At 51.9% G+C, this 26,555-nt stretch overlaps 1 protein-coding gene across 3 annotated transcripts in view; it reads right to left on the minus strand.

The window, feature by feature from the left end:
* The window catches only part of LOC142024790 (uncharacterized), a 58,089-nt gene that overhangs the window by 17,629 nt on the left and 13,905 nt on the right, over positions 1–26,555 (minus strand). For 2 of the 3 annotated variants that reach the window (XM_075017011.1, XM_075017010.1), the window contains exons 2-7: positions 13,604–13,723; positions 11,894–12,139; positions 4,122–4,274; positions 3,321–3,346; positions 2,309–2,385; positions 336–475 (exon numbers count right to left, since the gene is read on the minus strand). In XM_075017011.1, the coding sequence (XP_074873112.1) occupies positions 336–475; positions 2,309–2,385; positions 3,321–3,346; positions 4,122–4,274; positions 11,894–12,139; positions 13,604–13,723 (762 nt within the window). The remainder of the gene's footprint in view (positions 1–335; positions 476–2,308; positions 2,386–3,320; positions 3,347–4,121; positions 4,275–11,893; positions 12,140–13,603; positions 13,724–26,555) is intronic. The other variant, XM_075017012.1, reaches the window with a different exon arrangement.

Below are 26,555 nucleotides of genomic sequence, written 5' to 3' on the forward strand. Positions count from 1 at the left end.
TGTGATTACTTCTCATCTCCCTAAGTATGCACCCTTTATTCTCTCCTTTACCCCCTACTGTCCATCAGATCCCAGGCTGCCCGAAATGCTGAGATAAATAACATACAACCATAGAGTCATAGAATCCTAGGGCTGGCAGGGACCTCAGGAGCTCATCTAGTCCAGCCCCCTGCCGAAAGCAGGATCAACCCCAACTAATTCATCCCAGCCAGGACCATGTGACGTCTCTTCCCTGTCAATCAGGTACCCTGGCCAAGTACCAGTGGGTGGTACCAGGGAGCCAACTGAGGGCCCTGCAGGCATGTGAGTGTTCACACCACAGTGTTATTTTGTACCTTGTGCTCAGGATCGTCTCCTTTGTCCCTGATAAGGTGAACTCCTGGGTCAAGTCCACTGAGACTGGTTTTGGGAGCAGGAGCCTCTTTACAGGTCGTCTCCTGTTTCTCAGCCGATGCGCCTCCGCCGCTCTCCCTCTCTGCAGGTAAATGAACTGTGGGTTATTTACAGCCTATTCCCTGTGGTGGAGAATCCCAACCCCATTACCCATCCCCCTCCCGGCAGACAAGTAGCAGGAGAATCTTTACCTGCACCCCAGCTCCAAACCTCTTCACCCAGGAAACCACCAGCCCCCAGAGCCCGTGTGACCCTGGCTGCTCCTTGCCTCCCGCAGAGCCGTTTTATCGGCCACGCAAAGGGAGTAAAACCTGCCAAGACTTAGTCAACAGGGTCATCCGACACGGCGACCTCTCTGGGGTTCTTCCGAACCAGGGACACAGCCTGAGGGGTGACCGAGGGGGTGGACAACCAGCCAGGCACCTCTGGGCAGCCTGGGAAAGGAGCGGGATTCCTGGCACCCGCCGCAGGGATCAGACTGCCCAGCACGCGCTGGCAGCAGTGGGGGAAGCAGAGCAACTCCAGAACTGCCCCACGTCACCGCCTGCCACCACTGGTGAGTGCGGTGGGGGGACGGGGTGTCCCCTCCTGCTCCTGCCAGAGCTGGCTAATCACCAGGGTGTGTCATTCATGGTGGGGGGCTTTGGGGAAGGGACGAGGCGGTGCAGAGCAGGGGTGGGGATGGCGTGGGGCAGGGGGAGGGACGAGGCGGTGCAGACCCAGGGTGGGGATGGCGTGGGGCAGGGGAAGGGACGAGGCGGTGCAGACCCAGGGTGGGGATGGCGTGGGGCAGGGGGAGGGATGAGGCGGTGCAGACCCGGGGTGGGGATGGCGTGGGGCAGGGGAAGGGACGAGGCGGTGCAGACCCAGGGTGGGGATGGCGTGGGGCAGGGGGAGGGACGAGGCGGTGCAGACCCAGGGTGGGGATGGCGTGGGGCAGGGGAAGGGACGAGGCGGTGCAGACCCAGGGTGGGGATGGTGTGGGGCAGGGGAAGGGACGAGGCGGTGCAGACCCGGGGTGGGGATGGCGTGGGGCAGGGGAAGGGACGAGGCGGTGCAGACCTGGGGTGGGGATGGCGTGGGGCAGGGGAAGGGACGAGGCGGTGCAGACCCAGGGTGGGGATGGCGTGGGGCAGGGGGAGGGACGAGGCAGGGTAGAGGTGGGGTGTGGCAGTGCAAGGGGCATGGGGCTGAGCAGGGGAAGAGGTGGGGAGAAGGCAGAGCAGGGGAGGGGCAGGGCCTGGGGCAGATGAGGTGTGGTTCTGGCCCTGCCCCAAGCTAGGGGTGGCATGAGGAGGCGTCATAGAGAGGAATCACACGGCTGGTGTCCCCCCGTGGCCTTCCTCACCAGAATGATTATCTCTGGGAGAAGACACCTCATCCCGCAACCTGACGAGGTGCTCAGGGCTCACAGCCCCTGTCACTTCAATAGCCGGAGCTTTTCCTCCGCAGCCCTGACCACCAGCATCTTAACTGGAAAACCAGAATCGAGAGACTTTGGGAACTGGGCTGTGCTGCCCCTGCAGAGAGAGGGGGGAGGCACTGAAGAGCCTCGTTAGATATGGGTGCAGTTGTGTGATGAGTAGACGTTTGGAAGGACAAAGAAAGGCCAGGCCAGGGCAGAGCTCTAACCCGAGAACGGGAGTGGGAAAAAGACACAGGACTTTCTATCGCCCTGCCAGAAAGGACACACAAACGCGGCTGCCTGCTGGAGAGAACCAGGCAGTCAGGGATCACAGAGGACAGTAACGTTTCCCCGGACCACCTGGGCCAGCGCGGGGACCAGCTGAGCTGTGTGATCCGAGGGCTCAGGTTCAGTCACACGGACACTGGTACATTTCACCCAGGTGCTGGTCAGTCCTGGTAACATAAACACCTCTCGCCATCGGCCCTGGCATCAGGCCCATTTTGTTACCTTTGTCTTCCTCTGACTCTGTCTCCCCAGCAGTTTTTGTCCCAGGTGGCCGTGTCGGAGCAGTGGGATCTTCCAGCCTGAACACAATAATCTCTCTTACCATTAACCAGTCATCACTTTCCTAAGGCAGCACTAAGGGGGCCTGAAGTTAGCAGAGGTGGCCTGTCCCAATCACAGACCAATTCTGCAATCTCTCTGGAGACAAGGTGGGTAAATAACGTCATTTACTGGTCTGACCTCACTTGGCGAGAGACACAAACCTCCGAGCTCCCACCGAGCTCTCCATCGGGTCTGGGAATGGGGCACAGGGTGTTAATGTCAAGATAACTGTCGTGTTAATGGACTGACAGCAGCACTTTAATGCTGCCAGTGTGGAGAAAGCCTCGGTGTAGACGCTGTCTGTGAACGGGAGCGAGCTCTCCTGCCAGCAAAACAAAACCACCCCAGCACGGGGCAGCAGCTTTGGCAGCGGGAGAACAGCTCTCATTGGCAGTGCTGTCAAAGCCCCAGCTAACAAAGTGCCGTGTGCACACGGCCTTACACCGACTGTGGGGAGAACACGGCCCAGCTGTGAGAGCAGCAGGACACTGGCACAGAGGCCTCAGGAGGTCAGAAGCATCTTCCCTGGAGGTTTTCCAAAGGAAGCTTCTGCCATTGGTCTGGGATGGATCAGACCCCACCAACCCTGCATGCTGGTGGGAGGTGGGAGTACGGATGACCCAAATGGTCCTTCTCTGTGTAGTACCCAGAGGTACTGAGACCTCATGGTGGGGTGAGCGAAGTCTCTCCTCTGCCGCATGAGCTAAAGGCCAGCTGGCTCTCAGCATGAGGTCTCAGTACCTCTGGGTGCTACACATGGTTCCATTGCTGTAAATTACTGCAGTGAGAAGCCAGATTCCAGTGCAATAAGGGGAAATTTGGCATCTAACATCTAGGACAGTCCCACATGGTCAAGCTCTCAATACGCTGTTGTTTGTCAGGCCCCACATCCCCCTGAATTCTGTACACTCACCTTCCTCTGTGGCTCTTTAAATCCACCTAAAAGGGACGAGAAAAACACCAACGTTCACATCCCATTCTGCAATGGGCTTTGCACCCCCCGACTGACATGTGCTTCTCACTCTGATTGGCAGGAAATACATCCCACACGTCTTTCAACCCCCTCACAGCATGAACTCTGCCTTAGGCATTGGTGCTGGTGGCATGTGGAAAAGTCACACTGTACGTTCCTCAGCACGGCATTACCGGGCCTGTCAGTGTTCCCCAGCACAGCCAGGCAAACCCCAGCTGCCTCTGGCCGGCGTGTGGGCTGGGACGGGCTGTCACCATGCTCTGCCCTGGCTGCCATTGTCGCTTAGAGGTCAGGGTGTTCACAGAGCTGAACACCCGGCATCCGTTCCCCTTGGTCGGTGGGAAGTCAGAGACATTACAAGTCTCCCCTGTTCTCAGTGGGAGCTGCTGAGTGTCAGCTCTTGGGAAATCTGGCCCCAGGTGTGCAAAGAGCCCCCCACGGACGGCACGTCCACCTGGGGGTGTCATCCCACAAATGGCCCAGACTTCAAAGGCCGAGAATAATTGGCACAGGCCATAAATTGCTGTACACATCGTCCTGCTGGCTATTTCACAGGGGAAACGCACACTCTGGGTGCTGGCGAACGTTTGTTCTGTATTGCTTGGTTGGTCTCTTAATGGAAAATTGTCATTGAGACAGAACAGCTTTGTGTGGCAGACACAGAACTGCTCAGTGTCAGCCTCTCCTCACTGGGGTACCGAGGCTTCCCCATAAGTAATAGTTTTCTGCAGAGCAGTTTACCTTTAAGGTGGTAACTAGTTTCTCAGCTAGTGTCTTCAGCCTCTCATGCTGCTCTGCTTGGCCCTGAGGAAGGTGCTGCCAGGCCTTGTTGACCAGTGGGAGCAGTTTCTGATAGGTCGACTCAATTATCTCCAGGTGTTTCCTGATTGTTCCCTTAAGTAACAAATGTTGAAGTTAAAACTAGTTATTCCGGAAGGTGTTAATGGCAGCCGTCAAGTGGGTCTTGGGTCTGCGGATGTTCACCAGCCTGATTAAAACAGGTTAGTTTACTAAGGACCCTTCTTTCAGGGAGAACGGAAGCAGCAGTAAAACCTGTCTGTGCAGTGTGATAGCTGGAAAATAGAACCGCTGCCCACAGCCATGAAACGCCGGCAAGGCCTGGTCTGACGCTAGACAACGGGGGATTGAGGGTTCCCTGAGTGCAGCGGCTGGAGCAGAGACTCAGGGAGCCAGGGAAGCGGGTGTGGGTGACTCCTGTTCCCTTGCCATGTTGGCTGGGCACGGGCTGGTTTGAACTGGAGTGAACAGTCCACAGCTTGAAGTCTTTAATACGAGATTTGCTGTCGGTAACTCAGCCAGAGGTTATGGGCCTCGTGTGGGGCAGGAGGGGGAGGTTCTGTGCCCTGCGACGTGCAGGAGGTGAGACTGGATGGCCATGAAGGTCCCTTTTGGATTTAAGATGGACGAGAAGGCAGCAAACGAGTGTGCCCCAGGGAGGGAGCAAATGGGCCCAGCTCACTGGGGCACAGGGCTGGCGGGAGGGCTGGGGGTGGGAACGGTGGGCAAGGGAATAGGAGGCTGTTGTTTGTTCCTACTGCGTTGGTGGGAACAGAACTTTGTGTCCGTCCCTTGTAAACAAACAGGATTGTACCAAGGAAACAGCTGGGTCCTATCGCCCCGTTCTCCCAATGCAAACAGCCCAGTGAGCCCCACACAGGGGCTAACGGCTTGAACCGAAGCAGCCCAGATGTGACCAGAGTCACACTTGTTCTAGTTCCTGTTTACATTCATCAAGCAGGAAATATTACATCTGTGTCTCTCTGGGACCTGCCTCTGAGCCCTGTTACACCGCCCGGCATCCAAACGATGGGAACGACCAATCACAGCAACCTCATGGTGCTGACTAAAAGCAAGAAATTGCCGCAGGAGGGGACACTCCCCACACAGCCCTTCATGCACCTTCAACTTTGTCCAGTGCTCCCGACACACGCAGCACCTCCACTGTGAAATGGCTCCCCTCTGCCAAAGGACAAAGCACTCAACACGTGATCACGCAACATTCGAGCTATCTCACATGGCAAGGCAGAACCTTAACTTTGTCCCTTGTGGTCAAGTTTCGCACTGTTCCAGCTCAGATATTTTATGTAAATTATTTAATGTACTAATTTACATATGAACATAGAATCACAGACTCCTAGGGCTGGAAGGGACCTCAGGAGGTCATCTAGTCCAGCCCCCTGCCCATAGCAGGATCAACCCCAACTAAGTCATCCCAGCCAGGATCTTGTCAAGCCGGGACTTAAAAACCCCTAGGGATGGAGAATCCACCACCTCTCCAGGTAGCACATTCCAGTGCTTCACCTCCCTCCTGGGGTGTGTCTGGACTAGCCCCCAGTTGGCCCAATCCTCCAATTTGTCTAGGTCACTCTGGACCCTATCCCTACGCGCCAGTGTATATATCTGACCTCCTAGCTTCGTGTCACCTGCAAATTTGGTGAGGGTGGAATCCATCCCCTCGTACAGGTCATTAAAAAAGATGTTGACTGGTACTGGCCCTAGAACTGATCCTTGGGCACTCCACTCGAAACCGACCACCAACCAGACATTGAGCCATTGACCACTACCTGTTGGGCCTGACCATCAAGCCAGTTTTCTATCCATCTTACAGTCCATGTATCCAACCCACACTTCCTTAACTTTTGGACAAGAACGATGTCGTACATTGTGTCAAAAGCTCTGCTAAAGTCAAGGTATAGCACATCCACTGACTTCCCCATGTCCACAGGGCCAGATACTTCATCATAGAAGCTAATCAGATTGGTCAGGCAGGACTTGCCCTGGATGAATCCATGTTGACTACTCTTGATCACTTTCCCCTCTTCCAAGTGCTCCAAAATGGACTTGAGGATCCCCTCCATGATTTTTCCAGAGACTGAGGTGAGGCTGACCAGTCGGCAGTTCCCTGGATTGTTCTTCTTTTCTTTTTAAAGATGGGCACCACATTTGCCTTTTTCCAGTCATACAGGACATCTCCCAATTGCCACAAGTTTCCAAAGATAACGGCCAAAGGCTCTGCAATGATATTTGCCAGTTCCCTCAGTACCCTGAGATGCATTAAATCTGGACCCATAGATCTGTGTACATGTGGCTTTTCTAAATAGCTCTTAGCCTGCTCTTTCCCCACTGAGGGCTGCCCACCTCCTTCCCGTACTGCATTGCCTAGCGCTGTGGTCTGGGAGCAGAACTTGTCTGTGAAGACAGAGGCAAAAAAAGCATTGAGTACTTCAACCTTTCCCACATCACTTGCCACCTTGTTACCTCCCTCATCCAGTAATGACCCCACACCCTGCCTGATAACCCTCTTATTGTTACCATGCCTGTAGAAACCCTTCCTGTTGCCCTTCACATTCCTTGCTACCTGCAGTTCCAACGGTGCTTTCGCTCTCCTGATTACTGCCCGGCGTTCTCCAGCTGTATGTTTATACTCCTCCTTAGTCGTCTGTCCAAGTTATCACTTTTTATAGGCATCCTTTTTGAGTTTAAGCTCGCCAAGGATTTCCCTTGTAAGCCAAGCTGGTTGCCTACCATATTTGCTTTTATCACTGCACATTGGGATGGCTCATTTCTGTGCCTACAATAAGACCTCTTTAAAATACTGCCAGTTCTCCTGAACTCCTTTCCCCTTCATATTAGCCTCCCAAAGGATCCTTAGAGAACTCAGTTCTCTCAGGGAGTCGAAGTCTGCTCTTCTGAAATCAAGGGTCTGTATGTTACTGCTCACCTTTCTTCCTTTTGTCAGGAGCCTGAAATCTACAACCTCACAATCACTGCAGCCCAGGTTACCACCCACTTCTATTTCTTCTACTAGCTCTTCCCTGTTTGTGAGCAGCAGGTCAAGTTGCGCACGGCCCCTGGTGGTTCCTTCAGCACTTGTACCAAGAAGTTATCCCCAACATTCTCCAAAAACTTCCTGGATTGTCTCTGTGCTGCTGTGTTGGTCTCCCAACAAATATCTGGATGATTAAAGATTCCCATGAGAACCAGGGCCTGTGATTTGGAAGCTTCTCTTAGCTGTCTGAAGAAATCCTCATCTACCTCATCTCCCTGATCTGGCAGTCTAGAGCAAACGCCAACCACAACTTCACCTCTGTTGCCTCCACTTCTAAGCTTAACCCAAAGACACTGAACTGTCTGTTCTCCCTCCATAAACTGGAGCTCTGAGCACTCACACTGCTCCCTCACACACAGCGCAACTCCTCCTCCTTTTCTCCCGTGTGCCCTTCCTGAACAGTTCACACCCTTCCATGACCGTGCTCCGGTTATGTGAATTGTCCCAGCACGTCTCTGTTATTCCAACCGCCTCATATGTCTTTCACTGTGCCAGGGCCTCTAATTCCTCCTTATCACCAACTTCTCTTTGCAGTTCACACACCATGCTCCAAGCCGTGGCTGAAATCAGACAAGAGCCACAGAAGACTTGGTAACAAGTATCAGAGAGGTCGTAGCCAAGTTAGTCTGTATCTTCGAGAACAACAAGAAGTCTTGTGGCACCTTACGGACTAACAGATATTTTGGAGCATGAGCTTTTGTGGGCAAAGACCCGCTTCGCCTGATGCATGAGTGGGGGGAGGTTTCAGAGGAGTATTTAAAGAGGGGGGGTACCAGTAAAAGGCAGGGCCAGAGCTGACAAGGTCTATTTAGTCAGGATGGAAATGGCCCAGCATCAGTAGTATGCATCAAAAGAGGAAAAAACAAGTCAGGTCAGACTGGTGGATGTGGCCCATTGCCAGAGTCTAATGGGGAGATATCAACACCCAGGGCAGAGAAGCTGCTTCTGTAAGGGGCCAGCTGCTCCCAGGCTCTGTTCAATCCTTGGTTGATGGAGTCAAATTTGCAAATAAATTGCAGCTTGGAGATTTCTCTCTCTGTTTCATTTTTACCAAGAAGACTCGGTAGCTCTGCCTAGTACAGTGGTCAGCAACCAAAATAACGAGAAGAGCAATTTTTTTTCAATTCAGTAAAAAACTCAATACTCCAAGAGCTGCAATGCATGTGAATATGAGTCAATCAAACTGTAATTTTTGTAACCCCTATTTCAAGAACAGCGCACACACAAGCTGCGTCTACACGTGCACGCTACTTCGAAGTAGCGGCACCAACTTCAAAATAGCGCCCGTCGCGTCTACACGCGTCGGGCGCTATTTCGAAGTTAACTTTGACGTTAGGCGGCGAGACGTCGAAGTCACTAACCTCATGAGGAGATAGGAATAGCGCCCTACTTCGACGTTCAACGTCGAAGTAGGGACCGTGTAGACGATCCGCGTCCCGCAACGTCGAAATTGCTGGGTCCTCCATGGCGGCCATCAGCTGGGGGGTTGAGAGATGCTCTCTCTCCAGCCCCTGCGGGGCTCTATGGTCACCGTGGGCAGCAGCCCTTAGCCCAGGGCTTCTGGCTGCTTCTGCGGCAGCTGGGGATCTATGCTGCAGGCACAGGGTCTGCAACCAGTTGTCAGCTCTGTGTATCTTGTGTTGTTTAGTGCAACTGTGTCTGGGAGGGGCCCTTTAAGGGAGCGGCTTGCTGTTGAGTCCGCCCTGTGACCCTGTCTGCAGCTGTGCCTGGCATCCCTATTTCGATGTGTGCTACTTTGACGTGTAGACGTTCCCTCGCTGCGCCTATTTCGATGTTGGGCTGAGCAACGTCGAAGTTGAACATCGATGTTGCCGGCCCTGGAGGACGTGTAGACGTTATTCATCGAAATAGACTATTTCGATGTTGCAACATCGAAATAAGCTATTTCGATGTTGGCTGCACGTGTAGACGTAGCCACAATGATTTGTAATGTGATGCAGGTTTACTGCCAGACATTCACAAACTTTTTACAGATTCTAGTTCCTCACAGAGAGGAAGCCGTGCTAGTCTATATACTATCAAAACAAAAAACAGTCAAGTAGCACTTTAAAGACTAACAAAATAATTTATTAGGTGAGGAGCTTTCGTAGGACAGACTCACTTCTTCAGCCCATAGCCATCCCAGAACAGACTCAATATTTAAGGCACAGAGAACCAAAAGTAGTAATCAAGGTTGACAAATCAGAAAAAAATTACCAAGGTGAGCAGATCAGAGAGCAAAGGTGGGGGGGGAAGAGGAGTCAAGAATTAGATTAAGCCAAGTATGCAAAAGAGCCCTTATAATGTCCCAGAAAATTAGCATCGCGGTTCAAACCATGTGTTAATGTGTCAAATTTGAATATGAAAGAGAGTTCAGCAGCTTCTCCTTCCAAAGCAGACTGAAAATTCTTCTTCAATAAGATGCAAAACATTCCTGATCCACAAACCAGTTAGTCTACATTTTAATGGAGTGGGCCATTCTGTTAAAGACTTACGAGTTTCTGTCTTATTGAAGAAGAATTTTCAGTCTGCTTTAGAAAGAGAAGCTGCTGAACTCTCTTTCATATTCAAATTTGACACATTAACACATGGTTTGAACTGGGATGCAAATTTTCTGGGACATTATAGGGGCTCTTTGGCATACTTGGCTTAATCTAATTCTTGACTCCTCCCTCCCCCTGCTCTCTGATTTGCTCATCTTGATCATATTTTTCTGATTTGTCTACCTTGATTACTGTTTTTCGTTCTCTGTGCCTTAAATATTGAGTCTGTTCTGGTCTGGCTATGGGCTGAAGAAGTGGGTCTGTCCCACGGAAGCTCATCACCTAATAAATTATTTTGTTAAACTTTAAAGTGGTACTGAACGGCTTTTTTGTTTTGATATTTCCTCACACTTTATGTGTGTGTTACTACCACTGTCTGCCTGACTTTCACTCCTGACCAGTCTCTCTGGAGGACACTGGGGGAGTTATCTGGTTTTGAGAGCTCACTTCATTTGCTAGTTAGAATAGGAGTTGCTCATTCTGGGACTTTTAGGCACTCACCATTTATCGAAAACAATCAGGAGGGTTTTTACTTTGCAGTTACAGCAATGGGAGCCCCAAGGAGTTCTTAACGAGCCACATGTGGCTGTAGAGCTGCAGGTTGGAGACCCCTGGGCTAGGGTAAGGGGCTGCATGTGGTTAGAGAGAGACACGCGCCTCATATTTTGACCCTGCCAATGCCTCTGATTGCTCCTGCGGCTGCTAATTCTGCCCCTTGCTCCTCCCAGGCACCTCCCCCTGGTTAGATCCAGCAGACAGAATAGGCATCGGGGTTAGATCATGATGTGGGTGTAGAGCAAATCCAGCAAACACAAGTTTCCCGCACTCAGGTTGCCCTGTGCCCAGCCCCACCCAGACCTGCAGCACTTTCCTGTCCCCTCACCGGGTGCTGGGCACTTTCTGTGCTACTGCCTTAATTCACACCTCAGCATTCCCTACAGACCACCGCCATGTGTGACACCGGATCGCACAATCCCCGGGGCCCACAGATCTCAGCGCACCGCTGCTGGCCCAGCCCACAGAGCTCAGCGCTGGAGTGCAGCGTGATGGATCTCACACGGTGAATGTTCCCCTCTTGTGGTATCACAGTGAGAGCTCTGCTAACCTGCTCCAACCGGTCCCTTCACCTCTCGCTTCAGCTATACCTAAACCAGCGCATGCAGAGAAATCTGCAGTTCACATCTGTGGAGCATCACACAACTCGTGGTACGTGCGTCCTCTGTCTTTATGTCTCTTTGTCATGGACTCAGATGCTCTGACCCATCTCCAGGGTTAACTGACCTCCAAAGCAGAGGGGACAGTAACTCAACATTTCTTACCGGTACTGTCGTATCAAAAGGGCCGTGTTTCCAGCAAGGGGGAGGGGGCCTCCAGGAAGGAGGGTGGGGGGATTATATGACGGCTTTTGCTCTGCAGGCCGTATGCACAAGAATCGATCTCCCAGCCCCCTCGCTGAGTGCGCCGACAGTTCTTAGCTGCAATGCCCTTTGCAGGCGTTACCAGTTTAGCCTCCCAACACGCCTGTGGCAGAGGGAGACCTTAGGCAGCGAGACACAAAGCCAAAGGCGGTCCCACAGTGAGAGGGCAAACGAGCCGCCACAGAACACGGGAATCCCGAATCACACTCAGCCCCTGAACTGGGTCCCCCGGCCTCTCTGGTGACTCACTCCCCGCTTCTGTGTGGCACAGATTAGGGCTACCACATTTGACCTTTCTACAAAGAGGACACCCTGCGAGGGAGCGTGTGTGTATCAGTATCTACCCACTCACCCGTATCAACGTACTGGACATACCATAACCCGTAAATACACCCTGAGTGGGTAGATACTGATACAGACACACTCCCTCTTCTGGGGAAGTTCACAGCTGGTAACCCCAGCACAAACCGCATCTTTGCGCATTAAAATGGTTAGGCGGCTACATTACCAATGGCGCCTGGGAGGGCTCTGCGTGTCCATGTATTCGTGGCACTTGCCTGTGAAAATGAAAGCACCAGGAGAGCCTGTGTTTGCGCACACAGATCTCTGCTCGCCCTTGCTGGACACATGGCCCTTTGCGCTAGAAGGGAAAACATGGTTCACCCTGAATTCCAATAAACAAAGGAAATCACTGTGCTCTACCTTGTACTCCTCGACAGCCTCCTCGATGGGAACCACCTCATGGGCATGGTGATGGACAGACTTGCTGCAGATCACACAGATGGGGCGTTGGTCATTTTTACAGTAAAGCTTCAGAGGCTCCTGGTGCGTCTCACACTTGGCGATTCCTACAGATTCTTCCTCTCCTTGTAATGCTGACACCTGCCTCAGTGAGTCCACAATATTCTTCAGCTCCCTGTTTGGCTTCAAGTTTTCCTTGTGGAACATCTGCATGCACAGAGGACAGAAAACGTTGATCTTCCCTTCCTCGCACTGCTGCGTGATACATTTCTTGCAGAAGCTGTGTCCACACGCAGTTGTCACGGGGTCTCGAAAGAAATCCGAGCAGATAGAACAAGTCACTTCAGCCTTAATGGTTTTTACAAGTTCTGCAGTTGCCATGGTCCTTGCTAAGAGAGGACAAACGAGTTCCTCGTCACCCCTGTGCACCCCGCAGTGTGTGCATCTCACAGCAGGAAGGCGCCTCGCTCCTCAAAGAAATGTCCCTGCTGTGTTTCCATGAGTCCTGTTCCAGGAAGCTGCTCCCAAGACACTGAACCTTTGCTCTCTTAGCAGCGCAGATAAGCTTCTCCCATATCACTGAGAGCTCCTCCCTCAGGGAACATGGGAGGGGCACATCTGTGATAGGAAAGTTACCCATTTTTTTTTTGCTTTAAAAACAAAAAAGCAGTCAAGTAGCATTTTAAAGACAAACAAAATAATTTATTAGGCAATGAGCTTTTGTGGGATAGACCCACTTCTTCAGGCCAGAGCCAGACTAGAACAGACTCAATAGTTAAGGCACAGAGAACCAAAAATAGTAATCAAGATGGACAAATCAGAAAAAAAATGACCAAGGTGAGCAAATTAGAGTGTAGAGGGGCAGAAGGGGGGGAGAGTCAAGAATTAGATTAGGCCAAGTATGCAAACGAGCCCCTTTAATGACCCAGAAAATTTCCACTCTGTTAATGACTTAAAAGTTTGCGTCTTACTGAACAGGAATTTTCACAACACTCTTGAAAGAGAGGCTGCTGAACTCTCTTTTATATTCAAATTCCACTCATTAACACATGGTTTGAACCAGGATGGCAATCATAGGGGCTCATTTGCATACTTGGCTTAATCTAATTCTTAACTTTCCACCCCTTCTGCCCCTCTACTCTCTGATTTGCTCACCTTGAAAATTTTTTTTTCTGATTTGTCCACCTTGATTGCTGATTTTGGTTCTCTGTGCCTTAAACACAGAGTCTGTTCTGGTCTGGCTCTGATCTGAAGAAGTGGGTCCGTCCCACGAAAGCTCATCACCTAATAAATTATTTTGTTAGTTTTTAAAGTGCTACTGGACTGCTTTTTGTTTTGATAGTGTGTAGACTAGCACTGCTATCTCTCTCTTACTAGTTTTTGCTATAGTTTTTTTTCACAGCGGGGGCCTCGGTTTCCTGCAGCTGTGTAGGCTGCGGGAGTCAGTGCCTAGGACACAGCCGTTAGAAATCAGGAAATGCTCAGTTCATGGTGTCTCCACATCCCCCCTAAGTACGTGTGAGTTTGACAAGGAAAAGTAACCACAGACTCATGAACACCTGGGAACGCAGTTACAGGACCTGTTTCACACCCAGCACAGCCACAGCCCTGCCTCGCTTAAGGCCTGTTCTTCTACCCCGACCCCCATCCCCCACTGACAGTGCACCTCACCTCCATGGGTTCTTCCTTGTCTGGAGTCTTCCGGGCCCCCCAAGGTTCTCCTTGCACCACTTTGCACTCATCCCGTGGAAGGACTTTTTCTCTCTCTCTTTCCCTGGACTGTACTTCTCCCTAGAGTGGGGCAGAAATTTTTCCCCTCCATTAACATTTTGAATGAAAACTAAGGGAAGTGTTTTGTCAGCATTTTCAACGGAAAACTGGCTTTTCACACAGTAAATGCACAGGTCCAATTCAAATTTTTGACCAAAAACGCCCTTTGAAAATAAAAACTAAAATCAGCACATCTCCAAAAGATTTCAGGTTTCAGCTTTGTGGTACTTTGATGTAACAGAGTATTTTGGAAGAACACACAGGCCATTCCCCTCACTGTGCAGGTGGAGACTTGGGACCAACGGACACTTAGCACCAGATTTTCAAAAGTATTTAGCCAAAGAAATGTCTGGCTGGGCATCTAGTGAAATTTGGAAAACTTTCTAAGCAGGTTACCTCCCTCATTCCCATTTACCTGAGAGTTAAGCACCTAAATCACAAAGGCCATTTTCAAAACTCCACTAAGGTCCTACTCCTCAAAGGTATTTAGGCACCTCACACCAGATTTAAGTGCTAACATCTCGCTTTCTGGCTCCTCTGGCGTCCAAACACTCCTGCTCAGCCTGATGAGTCAAAGGGCTCTCCTACTTCTCAGCTGAGCGCCCCAGACACAAATCCATGGAGTCTTCCTCGGGCCTGACAAAACACTAGCACTCAAGAGGTCATTGAGTCTAGATCCCTGCCCTCACAGCAGGACCAAGGACTGCCCCTAGCCCATCTCTGATAGGTGTCTGTCTAACCTGCTCTTAACTATCTCCAGCAATGGAGATTCCACAACCTCCCCAGGCAATTTATTCCAGTGTTCGACCACCCTGACAGTTAGCAAGTTTTTCCTAATGTCCAGCCTAAACCTCCCTTGCTGCAGTTTAAGCCCATTGCCTCTTGTTCTGTCCTCAGAGGCCAAGGAGAAAAAATCTTCTCCCTCCCCCTTGTAACCCTCTTTTAGGTACTTGAAAGCAGCTATCATGGCCCCTCTCAGCCTTCTCTTTTCTAAACTACACAAGCCCAGTTCTTTCAGCTTCCCTCAGAGCTCATGTTCTCTAGACCTTTCATCATTCTTGTTGCTCTTCTCTGGACCTTCTCCCATTTCTCCACATCTTTTATGAAATGTGGCTCCCAGAACTGGACACAATACTCCAGCTGAGGCCTAAGCAGCGCAGAGTAGAGCGGAAGAATGACTCTTTGTGTCTTGTTCACAGCATTCCTCTCAGAACCATGTTTGCTGTTATTGCAACAGCATCACACTGTTGGCTTGTATTTAGCTTGTGGTCCACTATAATCCCTAAATCCCTTTTCACAGGACTGCTTCCTAGACAGTCACTTCCCATTCTATATGTATGAAGCGGATTGTTCCTTCCCAAGTGGAGCACTTTGCATTTGTCCTTATTAAACTTCATCCTGTTTATCTCAGACCATTTCTCCGGTTTGTCCAGATCATTCTGAATTATGAACCTATTCTTCAAAGCAGTTGTAACCCCTCCCAGCTTGGTATCATCTGCAAACTTAATAAGCGTACTCTCTTTGCCAGTATATAAATTGCTGATGAAGAGATTGAACAGAACCGGTCCCAAAACAGACCCCTACGGAACCCCACTTCATGAATATTTGCGTGTTTACTTATTCAGCTATTTAACTTATCAGGAACAAGGTCAGGAGACTTGGGAGATGCCTGCCTCAGAACGTCCCTAGCGCAGTGGTCAGGCACTCAGCTGAAAGAGGGCAAATTCCTACACAGACTCCTTCCCCTCAGCAGGCAGGGGAGGGGTGGGATCGATCCAGGGGCTCCCACACCAGAGAGGAGACCCTGATCTTGGGGCCTAGGGGTACAAGACAGGCCTCCTCCCTCTGCTCCCAGTGTGTGTGGTGGAGTGAGAAGGCCTCTGAGCACATCTGCCAGTATGGGGTCAGATGTATTTCAGGCACAGGAGCCCCCGTCTTCCCCGTGTTCCTGGCTGTCCAGCAGCAGTCGCTGATTCCCTGTGGGTCAGACTTGGGCCCCCAATGGTGTGAGGGGGCAGAGTGCACAGCCCCCTGCCTGGCGAGCTGCCTTGTGTGGCTCCCACCCCTCAGCCCCACGTCCCCATTCATTGCACAGAGAGCCCAGGCCCCTGTCTTGGGCTTTCTGCATCGCAGCAATGTCCCACGAGTCTGAAGTCGCTCACGGCCGAGCTGTGGGGTGCAAATGTCTGTGCCCCACAGCAAGGGTGTGTGAGGGGTCTGGGTGAGCACTTACAATGGGGTGAGTTCACTGCTGTCAACTGGCCGTCAATGTACTCACATTAAAATAGGGGAACCAACTCTCCAGTCCAGCAAAACCCAGCAGGCCTGGGGCGCCCGATAGACTCACCAACGTATTCATTCGGTGACGAGCTTTCGTGGGTGAGACCCACCTCATCAGCTCTAGTCTGGTCTTCGCTAGTCTAGGCAAGTCTGAAGGGAGAGCGGAGCCAACACTGCAAACACCTGAGAGGGGCAAACCCCAGGGAGGGAGGAGAATTTATCTGGGGGAAATAACTTTGCCCGAGGTGGGCAATGAGAGTGAAGGAAATAACAATAAGGGAAAACGTGAGCCGAGTGTCAGGAAACAGTAATTTCAGGTATTTCCGTATGGGACCAGCTTCCGGAGGGATGTGGTGGGTTCAGACTCTGTAATTTGCCGTGGGGTCGATGCTTTACGAAAGCTCTGCTCCCCCACAGCCGGGGGCAGCAGCCACTGGGCGCAGCTCTCTGGCCTTACCGTGGATGTAAGAATCTGTAAAACACCAGGTGCTCTGGCTGCACCGGCTGGTACACCTGCTGACCCCTCCCCCACCAACACAAAACTGAGTCACGACCAGAGCCGTTGGGGGGCAAACCTGTGTCTCTGTGGGTGTGGTGCTGGGACACTCTGGACCCTCTGTGAGTCCCAGGGGACTTCGCTCAGCACAAGGGGAGCGGCTGCCTGGCTGTAAAACATTTATTGCCCTGCTGCAGGATGCACCCATCTCCAGGGGTTCAGAGTTCCCTGTCTCTGGATGGAACCAGGGTCACAAACGTATTTCATCAAACAGAAAGGAGCCGATTACAGCAACGGCGGCTGATGTGGCGAAGTGCCCGGAGCTGCTTCCTGGTGCAGGGCTCCAGAAGGGGCCATCATCTTACCTGAACTGGCACATGACGCAATAACCCACCGCACTGGGGCTCGGCACCATCCCCCAGACACCCATGGCTGCACCAAGGAAACAACTTACCTACCGAATGCCTTAAGACCTGGTGGGCAGTTTTTCACAGGGGTTCAACTACCCTGGCGTAGAGACAGCCATGGTTAACTCAGCGCAAACCTGTTAGTGTGGTGCCGTTACACCGGGACGCAGGCGCTCATACTGTGCAGGGGATTTTGGTAAATATGGGAAATTGAAACCAACGGCGTTACATCAGCTCAAAAGCTGTGCAGAGACGAGGCTCGTGTCGCCGCAGTGCAAAGCCCTGATGGACGCCCCGTGCTCTGCCTGTGAAGACATAACACACCGTTGTGGGCTGGGCTGATGCTGGTTATTGTGGGGTGCACACAGCTGGCACCCGACGTCCAGGGCAGAGGTGCAGAAGTGGCCTAACCTGCAGCATCGCCCCTAGCACAGGCCCATGGGGAAGCGGGTGATGCATGTGCCCCAAGAAGTTTCAAAGGCAGGGGTCAGGGGCTGGGCTCTGGGGAGGGGGATGTGTGAAAATAAGAACTGGTAGCATGTACAGTGCTCTCCAGCATAACCCAGGACCTTCTGGTGCTGGGTGTTCTTGGGGTGACCATATCTCCCCCAGCCAGATATGGGACATGGGGGCCATCCTGGCCAAAACGGGATGGGTGGTCGCCCTGCCTGGGAGTCAGGCAGTGGCTGTCCGATTGGGTGGACCGCAGGGGGCAGCTACGGTTCTTGGCTGCAGGACGGCGGGTGGAAGACGCGCTGATAGGGCTCCCACAGCTGGGGGAAGCCAGGTGGCAGCCGCACAGGTCCAGCTCCCAGCTCCCCCACCCACGGGAGCCAGAACCGGGGGCAGCCACCTGCTAAAAAAGTGGAATATGGGGCAATTTGCCCATGTTGTATAATAACTCAGGATGCCGGGATGGGCCTGAAATACAGCGCCGTCCTGCCCAAAACGGGACAGGTGGTCACCTCCGGTATTCTGCGACCAGCTGCAGGAGCCCCAAGGAGCTGGCAATTTAAGTCCCAAGGTGGGAGAGGACAGCAGAGAAAGCAGGACGGGAGCCGAGCAGAGCAAGCAGGCAGTTTATGGCCCGTCTGCAAGCTGGTCAAGCCAAGCCACAGGGGGTCTGATCCTCAACGTTCAAGGCATGAAGACCAGGAAGGTCAGTTGTTCTGAAGTCCTCAGCAAAGGGTGTCAGTGTGTGGCTGCCCCGGTGGCTGTCTCTAAAATGCCACCAAAATTCCACTGTGACAAATTCTACGTCCAGTCGAAAACCCGTCCAGATGGCTGCTTTGTGCTTACAGTAAATCAAACCCCGAGTGGGGGCTGAGACACAGTCATTGTGTGTCACGGTCTCTGAGGACCATGAAGCTACACATCGTAAGAACGCAAGAACAGCCATTACTGGGTCAGACCAAAGGTTCATCCAGCCCAGTAGCCTGTCTGCTGACAGTGGCCAGTTCCAGGTGCCCCAGGCAGGGGGGGACCGAAGACACGATCAAGCAATATGTCTCCTGCCGTCCATCTCCAGCCTTTGACAATCAGAGGCCAGGGACACCATTCCAACCCCCACCCCAACCCCGACTAATAGCCTTTTATGGACCTAACTGCCATGAATTTATCTAGCTCTTCTTTGAACTCTCTTACAGTCCTGGCCTTCACAGCCTCCTCTGGCGAGGAGTTCCACAGGTTAACGATGCGCTGAGTGAAAAAGCACTTTCTTTTATTAGTTTTAAAGCTGCTGCTCATTAATTTTATTTGGTGTCCTCTAGTTCTGATATTATGGGAACAAGTAAATAACTTTTCTTTATTCACCCTCAACACACCGCTCAGGATTTTGTATACCTCTATCACATCCCACCTCACTCTCCTCTTTTCTAAACCGAAAAGTCCCAGTCTCTTTAACCTCTCCTCATGTGGGACCCGTTCCAAACCCTTAATCATTTAGTTGCCCTTTTCTGAACCTTTTCTAATGCCAAAATATCTTTTTTGAGGTGAGGAGACCACATCTGTATGCAGTATTCAAGCTGTGGGCGTACCATAGCTTTATAAAGGGGCAGTAAAATATCCTTTGTCTCATTTTCTACCCCTTTTAAAATAATTCCGACATCCTACTTTTTTTTTTTTTTGATTGCACTGCACACTGCGTGGATGTTTTCAGAGAACCATCCATGATAACCCCAAGGTCTCTTTCCTGATTAGTTGTTGCTAAATTAGCCCCCATCATATTGTATGTATACTTGGGGTTATTTTTTCCAGTGTGCATTAACTTACACTTATGCACATTAAATTTCATTTGCCATTTTGTAGCCCAGTCACTTAGTTTGGTGAGATCTTTTTGAAGTTCTTCACAGTCTGCTTTCATCTTGGCTATTTTGAATAGTTTAGTATTGTCCGTAAACTTTACCACCTTGCCACTTACCTCTTTCTCTAGATCATTTATGAATAAGTTGAATAGGATTGGTCCTAGGACTGACTCTTGGGGAACTCCATTTATTAACCTTCTCCATTCAGAAAATTTACCGTTTATTCCTACCCTTTATTTCCTGCCTTTTAACCAGTTCTCAGTCCATGAAAGGACCTTCCCTCTTATCCCATGACAGCCTAATTTACACAAGAGCCTTTGGTGAGGGACTTTGTCAAAAGCTTTCTGGAAATCTAAGTATACGATGTCTACTGGATCCCCCTTATCTGCATGTTTGTTAACCCCTTCAAACAATTCCACTAGATTAATAAGACATGATTTCCCTTTACAGAAACCACGTTGACTATTGTCCAACAAATTATGTTCTTCTGCATGTCTGACAATTTTATTCTTCACTAGTGTTTTAAGTAATTTGCCCAGTACTGACATTCGACTTGCCAGTCTGTAATCACCCGGATCACCTCTACAGCCCTTTTTTAAATATTGGCGTTATGTTGGCTGTTTTCTAGTCCTTGGGTACAGAAGCTGATTTAAAGAATAACTTACAAATTACAGTTAATAATTTCACAGTTTCACATTTGAGTTCTTTCAGAACCCTTGGGTGAATGCCATAAAGTCCCGGTGATTTGTTCTTCAGTTTTTCTATTTCTTTCAAAACCTCCTCTAATGATGCTTCAGTCTGGGACAGTTCTTCAGATTCATCACCCACAAAAAACGGTGCAGGTTTGGGAATCTCCTTAACATCCTCGGCCGTGGAGACTGAAGCAAAGAAATCATTTAGTCTCTCTGCAATGGCTTTATCATTCTTGATTGCTCTTTTCGGATCTCGATCCTCTAGGGCCCCCACTGGTTGTTTAGCAGCCTTCCTGCTTCTAAAGTACTTTAAAACATTTTGCTGCAACTTTTGGAGTTTTTGCCCAGCTGTTCCCCAATTTTTTTTGTTTTTCTTATTACAGTTTTTACACTTAATTTGGCAGTACGTATGTTCCTTCCTATTTACCTCACTAGGATTGGACTTCTACTTTTTAAAAGATGCCTTTTTATCTCTCATTGCTTCTTTTACATGGTTGTTTAGCCATCGTGGCTCTTTTTCAGCTCTCTTACTGTGTTTTTTAATTTGGAATATACATTTAAGTTGGGCCTCTCTTATGGTGTCCTTGAACACTTTCCATGCAGCTTGCAGGGGTTTTACTCTAGCCCCTCTACCTTTTAATTTCTGTTTAACTAACCTCCTCATTTTTGTGTAATTCCCCTTTTTGAAATTAAATGCCAGAGTGTTGGACAGTTGCGGTGTTCTTCCCAACACAGGCATGTTAAATGTTGTTATATTATGATCACTATTCCCAAGTGGTCCCGTAATATTTACCTTGTGGACCAGATCGTGTGTTCCACTCTGTACTAAATCAAGAATTGCCTTTCCCCTTGTGGGTTCCTGTACCAGCTGCATGCTACAGCTTCTCGGAGCCACAGGTGAGAGCTGGGTGCCAGGTGGGGGCCAAAGGTGTACGAACTGCCCCTGAAGAGACACGGTAAGTCCCCCCACACCATGGCTGCTTCCCCTCCCTGGACACCCCATGCGCCCGCTCACTGCTTACAATCCTTGACAAACCTACCTTTCTGTAGCTAAGACAGTAAACTCTTTGGTAGCCGGCATCCACGGGACCCGGGGTTTGTCAAATATTGTGGATAATCACTCTGGGTTAGAGAGCAGAGGAGCCTGCCGGCTGCACTCAGACAACACAGAGGGACCCAAGGCAGCACCGAGAGCATTGGCCCCCTCTCCTGGCGACAGGGAATTGATCTCTCTCTCTGCGTACAAACCCCAGCCCTGACGCTGCCTCGCCACGATCCTGCCTGGTGTTCGCTGACCAGATCTGCCCGGCTGTGGGTCGTGCCGGTTACTCAAGGGTGCCGGTTAATCGCAGAGCGGTTAAACAAGCGTGTGCTGTACATTTGTTTTACATCTGTCCCCTAAAGCGACGAGCTGTGCTAGAGGTGCTTGGGGGAGCGCGTCAGAAAGAAGAACTGGTGCCGTGCCCCCTCCGCGCTGAGGCCGGGGCGGTCTGGGCTACGAACTGGCACTGTCAGGTTTCTGAGCTGCGCACGGCAGCGCAGCCCCAGGAGCCTGGGCTGTGGAGCTGAGTGAGGGAAGCCGGCTGGAGTCTCTCTACTGCTAGTTTATAAGTGGCTGAGAGCAAGGCCCCATCTAAGTGCAGCTGGGTGTGTCTGTGCCCGTGTGTGTGGGAGGACAGGACCAGGACGTCTGGTGTTTGTTACAGCAGCACAGCGAGCAAAGGCGCCCCAGACGGCACGGTGGTACCCCACTTCCAGCCCATCACAGTGGCACCCCCTGGCTGTGATTTTAAATCATGTGCGTTGCTGCCTCGTGGAATCACGCTTGAAATGTTTACGTCCAGGAGAAGCTGCAAACCCCTGAGAGCATCAGACAAAGGGGCAAACGGAGGCAAGAGAGAAAAAGAATTTCGATTCTGACCGTAAAACCCGTCTGGCCTCTCCAGGGACACGGGTGCCAATTTTAAACCCCAGTGCAACCCTTTGGCGAGCAGTGGCAGATTCCAGGGCTTCCCATTGCTGGCAAAAAATCAGTGATGTGGAATTTGGGTATTTCTGTGAAGACCAAGGCAAAAAAATCATTGAGTACGTCAGCTTTTCCAACATCATCTGTCACTCGGTTGCCTCCCTTATCCAGTAATGGCCTCACACCCTGCCTGGTAACCCTGGTAACCCTATTATTGTTAACATGCCTGTAGAAACCCCTCTTGCTGCCTTTCACATCCCTTGCCAGCTGCATTTCCAATTGTGCTTTTGCTTTAGTGATTTCTCCCCGGCATTCTCCAGCCATAGATCTATACTCCTCCTTAGTCATCTGTCCAAGTTTCGGCTTTTTATAGGCATCCTTTTTGAGTTTAAGCTCACCGAGGATTTCTCTTGTAAGCCAAGCGTGTTGGCCTGTGAAACCCAGGATTGTGAGTTCAGCTCTTGAGGGGGCCATTTAGGGATCTGGGGCGAATAGATTGAAAACAAAAAAACATCCCCCAGGGATGGTGATAGCCCCAGCTGGGGGTGCAGGGGACAGGACTTGCTGACCTCCCAAGGTCCCTCCCAGCCCTAGGAGACAGGAGGCTGTTTGCAACAGTGAGGACGGCACATAGCCGGTAACCACACAGCACTTCCTGAGCGCTGGGACCTTTGCTCAGGCACCCAGAGGACACTGGTATGCAAGCGCCCTCAGGTGACTCCAGCATCACAGTACAAGAAAGGAAATGAGCAGCCAACGTCTCAACCAGCCTGTGTCGTAGGCCCTGGCTGGAGCCTCCTGCCCAGCTCCCGAATCCGCAGGGGGGTCACAGGGGTGCTCAGGCGAGGGACTGAGAGCACATCCGCAAGAGCGGCACAACTTCAGGGCAGCCCCGTGGAGTTACGGCTTCTTCCAGTGACCCGGGGGTGTTGCCTGGGGGTGCGGTTAACCCATCTCCTTCTGCAACAGCAGCCGGGTCAAGAGAAGCGCCGCCAGGTTTGCCTGTTGCTTTGGGGGGTGTTCATTTACGGGGGTTACTCTGATGGGGTGCGGGGGAGCAGAACTCTGTCAGTGTGCGGCTTGTGCTCTCGTGTGTCGGTGCGGGCAGTTGTGAGCAATGGTCACTAACCCCACACCAGTGACCCGTCCGGATCCTCAGAAGGCCTAGAGAATGGAACAAGGTGGGGACAGCGGAGACCCGGCAACCAGTGGAGGTCGCCCTGCCCCTCTGCAGACCGCCCCCACCCACCTCCGGCAGGAGCCCCCGGGGATGTGCACTTGCCCTGTACCGCCGCGTGAGAGGCTGAGGGGTGTTTCCCTGGCAGGCAGGAGGCTGGCTCTTCGGACGGAGCGTGAGACAAGAAGAGGAAGGTTTGGGAAGTATAAACCGCTGCTATATTCATTAAGAAAGCCAGCAGCATGCAAACAAACAACAAAACATGTAAAACAAGCACATAAAACAATTCATGACAATACTTAAGTTTTAACGAAGGCTTACAATTATTCTTAATAAAGGCTTATGATTTCTACTGATCAGATTGTAACAACAGTATATGATCTAAACACTTGCAGTAACAAGTGAAAGGAAATCCACGAGGTAGACCTGTACGGTTGCTTTTGTTGAATTGGGAGGCAAGAAAGGTGGTTAAAGGAAAGAGGTTTAGGAGTTTTGAGATAATTTTAACTCCGAGCAGGGGAAGCTCAGTTTGCCTTCCGCCCCCGTGCTCTGGGTGCTTTGCTAGGCCACCCGATTGGAGACCTGGTGGCTCTGCCTGCCAAGGCCTCCTCCCAGCTGAGTGAGGGATTGTGTATCGTCCCCAGCGGGGCTTGGAGGGTAAGGATAGGTAAGGGAAATCGGGAAGGGTGCAGGACTGGCTGGGGAGCCGGGAGATTATACCTCCACCGGAGTAATCCGCCTGCACCTTGAGCTGATAAGCAAACGCTGAATGATCACTAATGACTATAACTAGACAATTAAACTAACAAATTAATTATAAAACTATTAATACAAGCGTGCAGATAACAATTTCAGTCTGGGCCGTCAGGCCCGGCCTTGGGGTCAAGCCCCTGGGTGTGGCCCCTCCTTGGCCCAGGAGGGGCGCGGTCCGGGTTGCGACCCCGAACCCCCCGATGTGGGGACCCCACGCCCAGAGAGTGAAATCGGGTGAAAGAAATAGCCTGGGCGGGGGTCCTCAGGCCTGCGGCAGATTTACGTGTCCGGGTGCTGCAGTCCAGCCAGGTAAGTAGGTCTCGTGCGGAAGATGGCGTCGACGCCGCAAGATGGCGGTAAGCGGCGGCGGCGGCGGCGGCGGGAGCGAGGGTGCCGCTTGGGGGGCAGACCCCGGGTTTCACAGCCGGGTACGCAGTACCTCACCCTAGCGGTGAGGCCAGTTCGCCACCCGACTGGTTCACCTCGGGGCCCGCTGGCTGCTCCCTCGACGCTGAGGTGCGCTGGGGGCTGGCACCGCAGCCGCAGATGGACGCTGCCTCAGGAGCCCTTCGCAAACCCCTCCTCCCCGCTGGGCTGCGCCCGGACCGACTGACCCCACCCCAGGCTGACGCTGGGGGGGCTCTGCTGCGCCGCCTTTTATTCGGTGTTCTCATGCGTGATTCATGATCTGATTTTAATATTCACGATCTTGCCCGTGGTTTTCAACCAGGTCCTCCAGGCCGTGGAAGTTTCTAGAACTTCTCCACAGGGGTCCAATCAGAGGCCTGGATTTTGAGTCCTAGGTCATGAATTATTTATGAGCTCAGGTTACCGGGGAAACCAACTGACAGGGAGTGACCGTTGCAGGGGGCTGCTCACTGGCAGCCTATGTGCCTTTTAGAGTCCACCTGCCCCTGCACTGATGTTTAATGGCCACAGGCTCGTTCCCCCTGGCCCGCGGGGGCGACAATGCCCGAGGGATGGAAAATCCCTGACACCGTGGAGCTGCACTTCTCTGCAGAGCAGCTCCCCAGCACGGCGGCGACCCTGCCGGAGCGAGGGAGCCCGGGGCTGGGTCCTTCCGCCCTGGAGTCAGACCAAAACGCACAGCCGCGCTCGCACGCACGCACGCTCACACTCACGCCCACTCTCTCACGCACGTGCATGCGCACACACACACAAACTCACACTCACGTCCACTCTCTCACGCACGCACACGCACACACACACACTCATGTCCACTCTCTCACGCACACTCACACTCAAGCACACACTCATGTGCACTCTCTCACACACACATTCACACACACACTCATGTCCACTCTCTCACGCACGCACGCTCACACTCACGCCCACTCTCTCACGCACGTGCACGTGCACACATACACACTCATGTGCACTCTAATGCACGCGCGCGCGCACACACCCATTCTGTCTCTCTCACACACACACTCATGCTCATTCTGTCTCTCTCTCTCTCTCTCACACACACACACACACACACGTTACCAGCACACCTCTCAGGGGACCGGCTGCTCAGCACTCACCAGCTGCCCCTTAGCTGTCCCTGGACCCGGCAGGCTGGTTGCACAGCTGTGCCAAGCTGTGACCCTCATGGGCCCTTGGCCTCAGTGGCTGTGTTCGAACGGCACTTTAAGCTGCGCCCTCCCCCAGAGTCAACACCTCCCTGTTCTCACTTTCACAACACAACCGCTCTGCGAGTAACCCACCTGCTGGGGAAACACCCCCAGTTCTTGGGCACTGCAGGGGTCTCTCGCTTAGGTACAGGACGTGGTATTGCCAAGTGCATGGGGGAAGCCAAACTAACACCCTGAATGGGGAGGGATGGCGCAGAAAAGCAACCAGCTAAACCATGAGCCTGATTTATTTCCAGGCAGTTGCCGTACGCGGGGAGCCGCACAAAACAGTTATCATATTAAATCGGATTATAAATCTCAGGGCTAACCACACGTAATGGAGCACCTAGTGCAGGGTCGGGAGGTTACGGAGAGAAAGAGAGACCGATGTCAGCTCTCCGTGAAGCCTGACTCGACCAGGGCTCCCAGGTGGTGATGGTAGCTGAGAGTCCAGTGCGGGAGCCAGGCAGGGCCGCATGCTCAGCGAGAAGCAGATGTCCCAATGGAACGGCTGCGGCGTTCGTACCCAGGGTTCAGAAAACGCACTAGCGCAGGAGCGGGGTTTTGGAGGGGAACAGTGCTGGGGCGGGAAGGAACACCAGGGCTGTTTATGGGGATGCGGATGGCTCAAGGGAGTATTCGAAAGTTCTTTTGTTTGGGTGAGACCAGTGTTCCCAACCTTAAAACATTTGTGAGACCCTTTCTTGCACTTTGGCCTTATTGGAGTGTCCCCCTCCCCCAGTGCCGTCCCAGTGCTTAGCTCCTGATTTTTAGTCATTTAGTTTCTGCCGTGTACCCCTTGAAATCCTTGCGCGTACCACTGGTGGTACCGGTACCGCATTTTGGGAAACACGGGGCCAGACCATAGGGACTGTTCATTCCTGGTGAAACCCTTCTGTTAATGCCACATGCCTGCCAGAAGGGCCGGGTTCAACTCTTGTGGGGTTTTCCTGTCAAGGATACAACCAACCAGCTCGAGCCCCCACCCACTGGCCTGGGACAATTTCACCCCCATGCGGGGTGCCTGGAAGGCGGTTCTCCCCCCTCGCAAGCACAGAGTCTGAGATAGAAATGGCTTGTTTAAGGACCATTACCTACCCCAAGGTTACAGTGACAGATGCAGTATATCTAAGCAAAGAAGA

The sequence above is a fragment of the Carettochelys insculpta genome, chromosome 22 (genome assembly GCF_033958435.1).
Source record: "Carettochelys insculpta isolate YL-2023 chromosome 22, ASM3395843v1, whole genome shotgun sequence".
Classification (NCBI taxonomy): Eukaryota; Metazoa; Chordata; order Testudines; family Carettochelyidae; genus Carettochelys; species Carettochelys insculpta.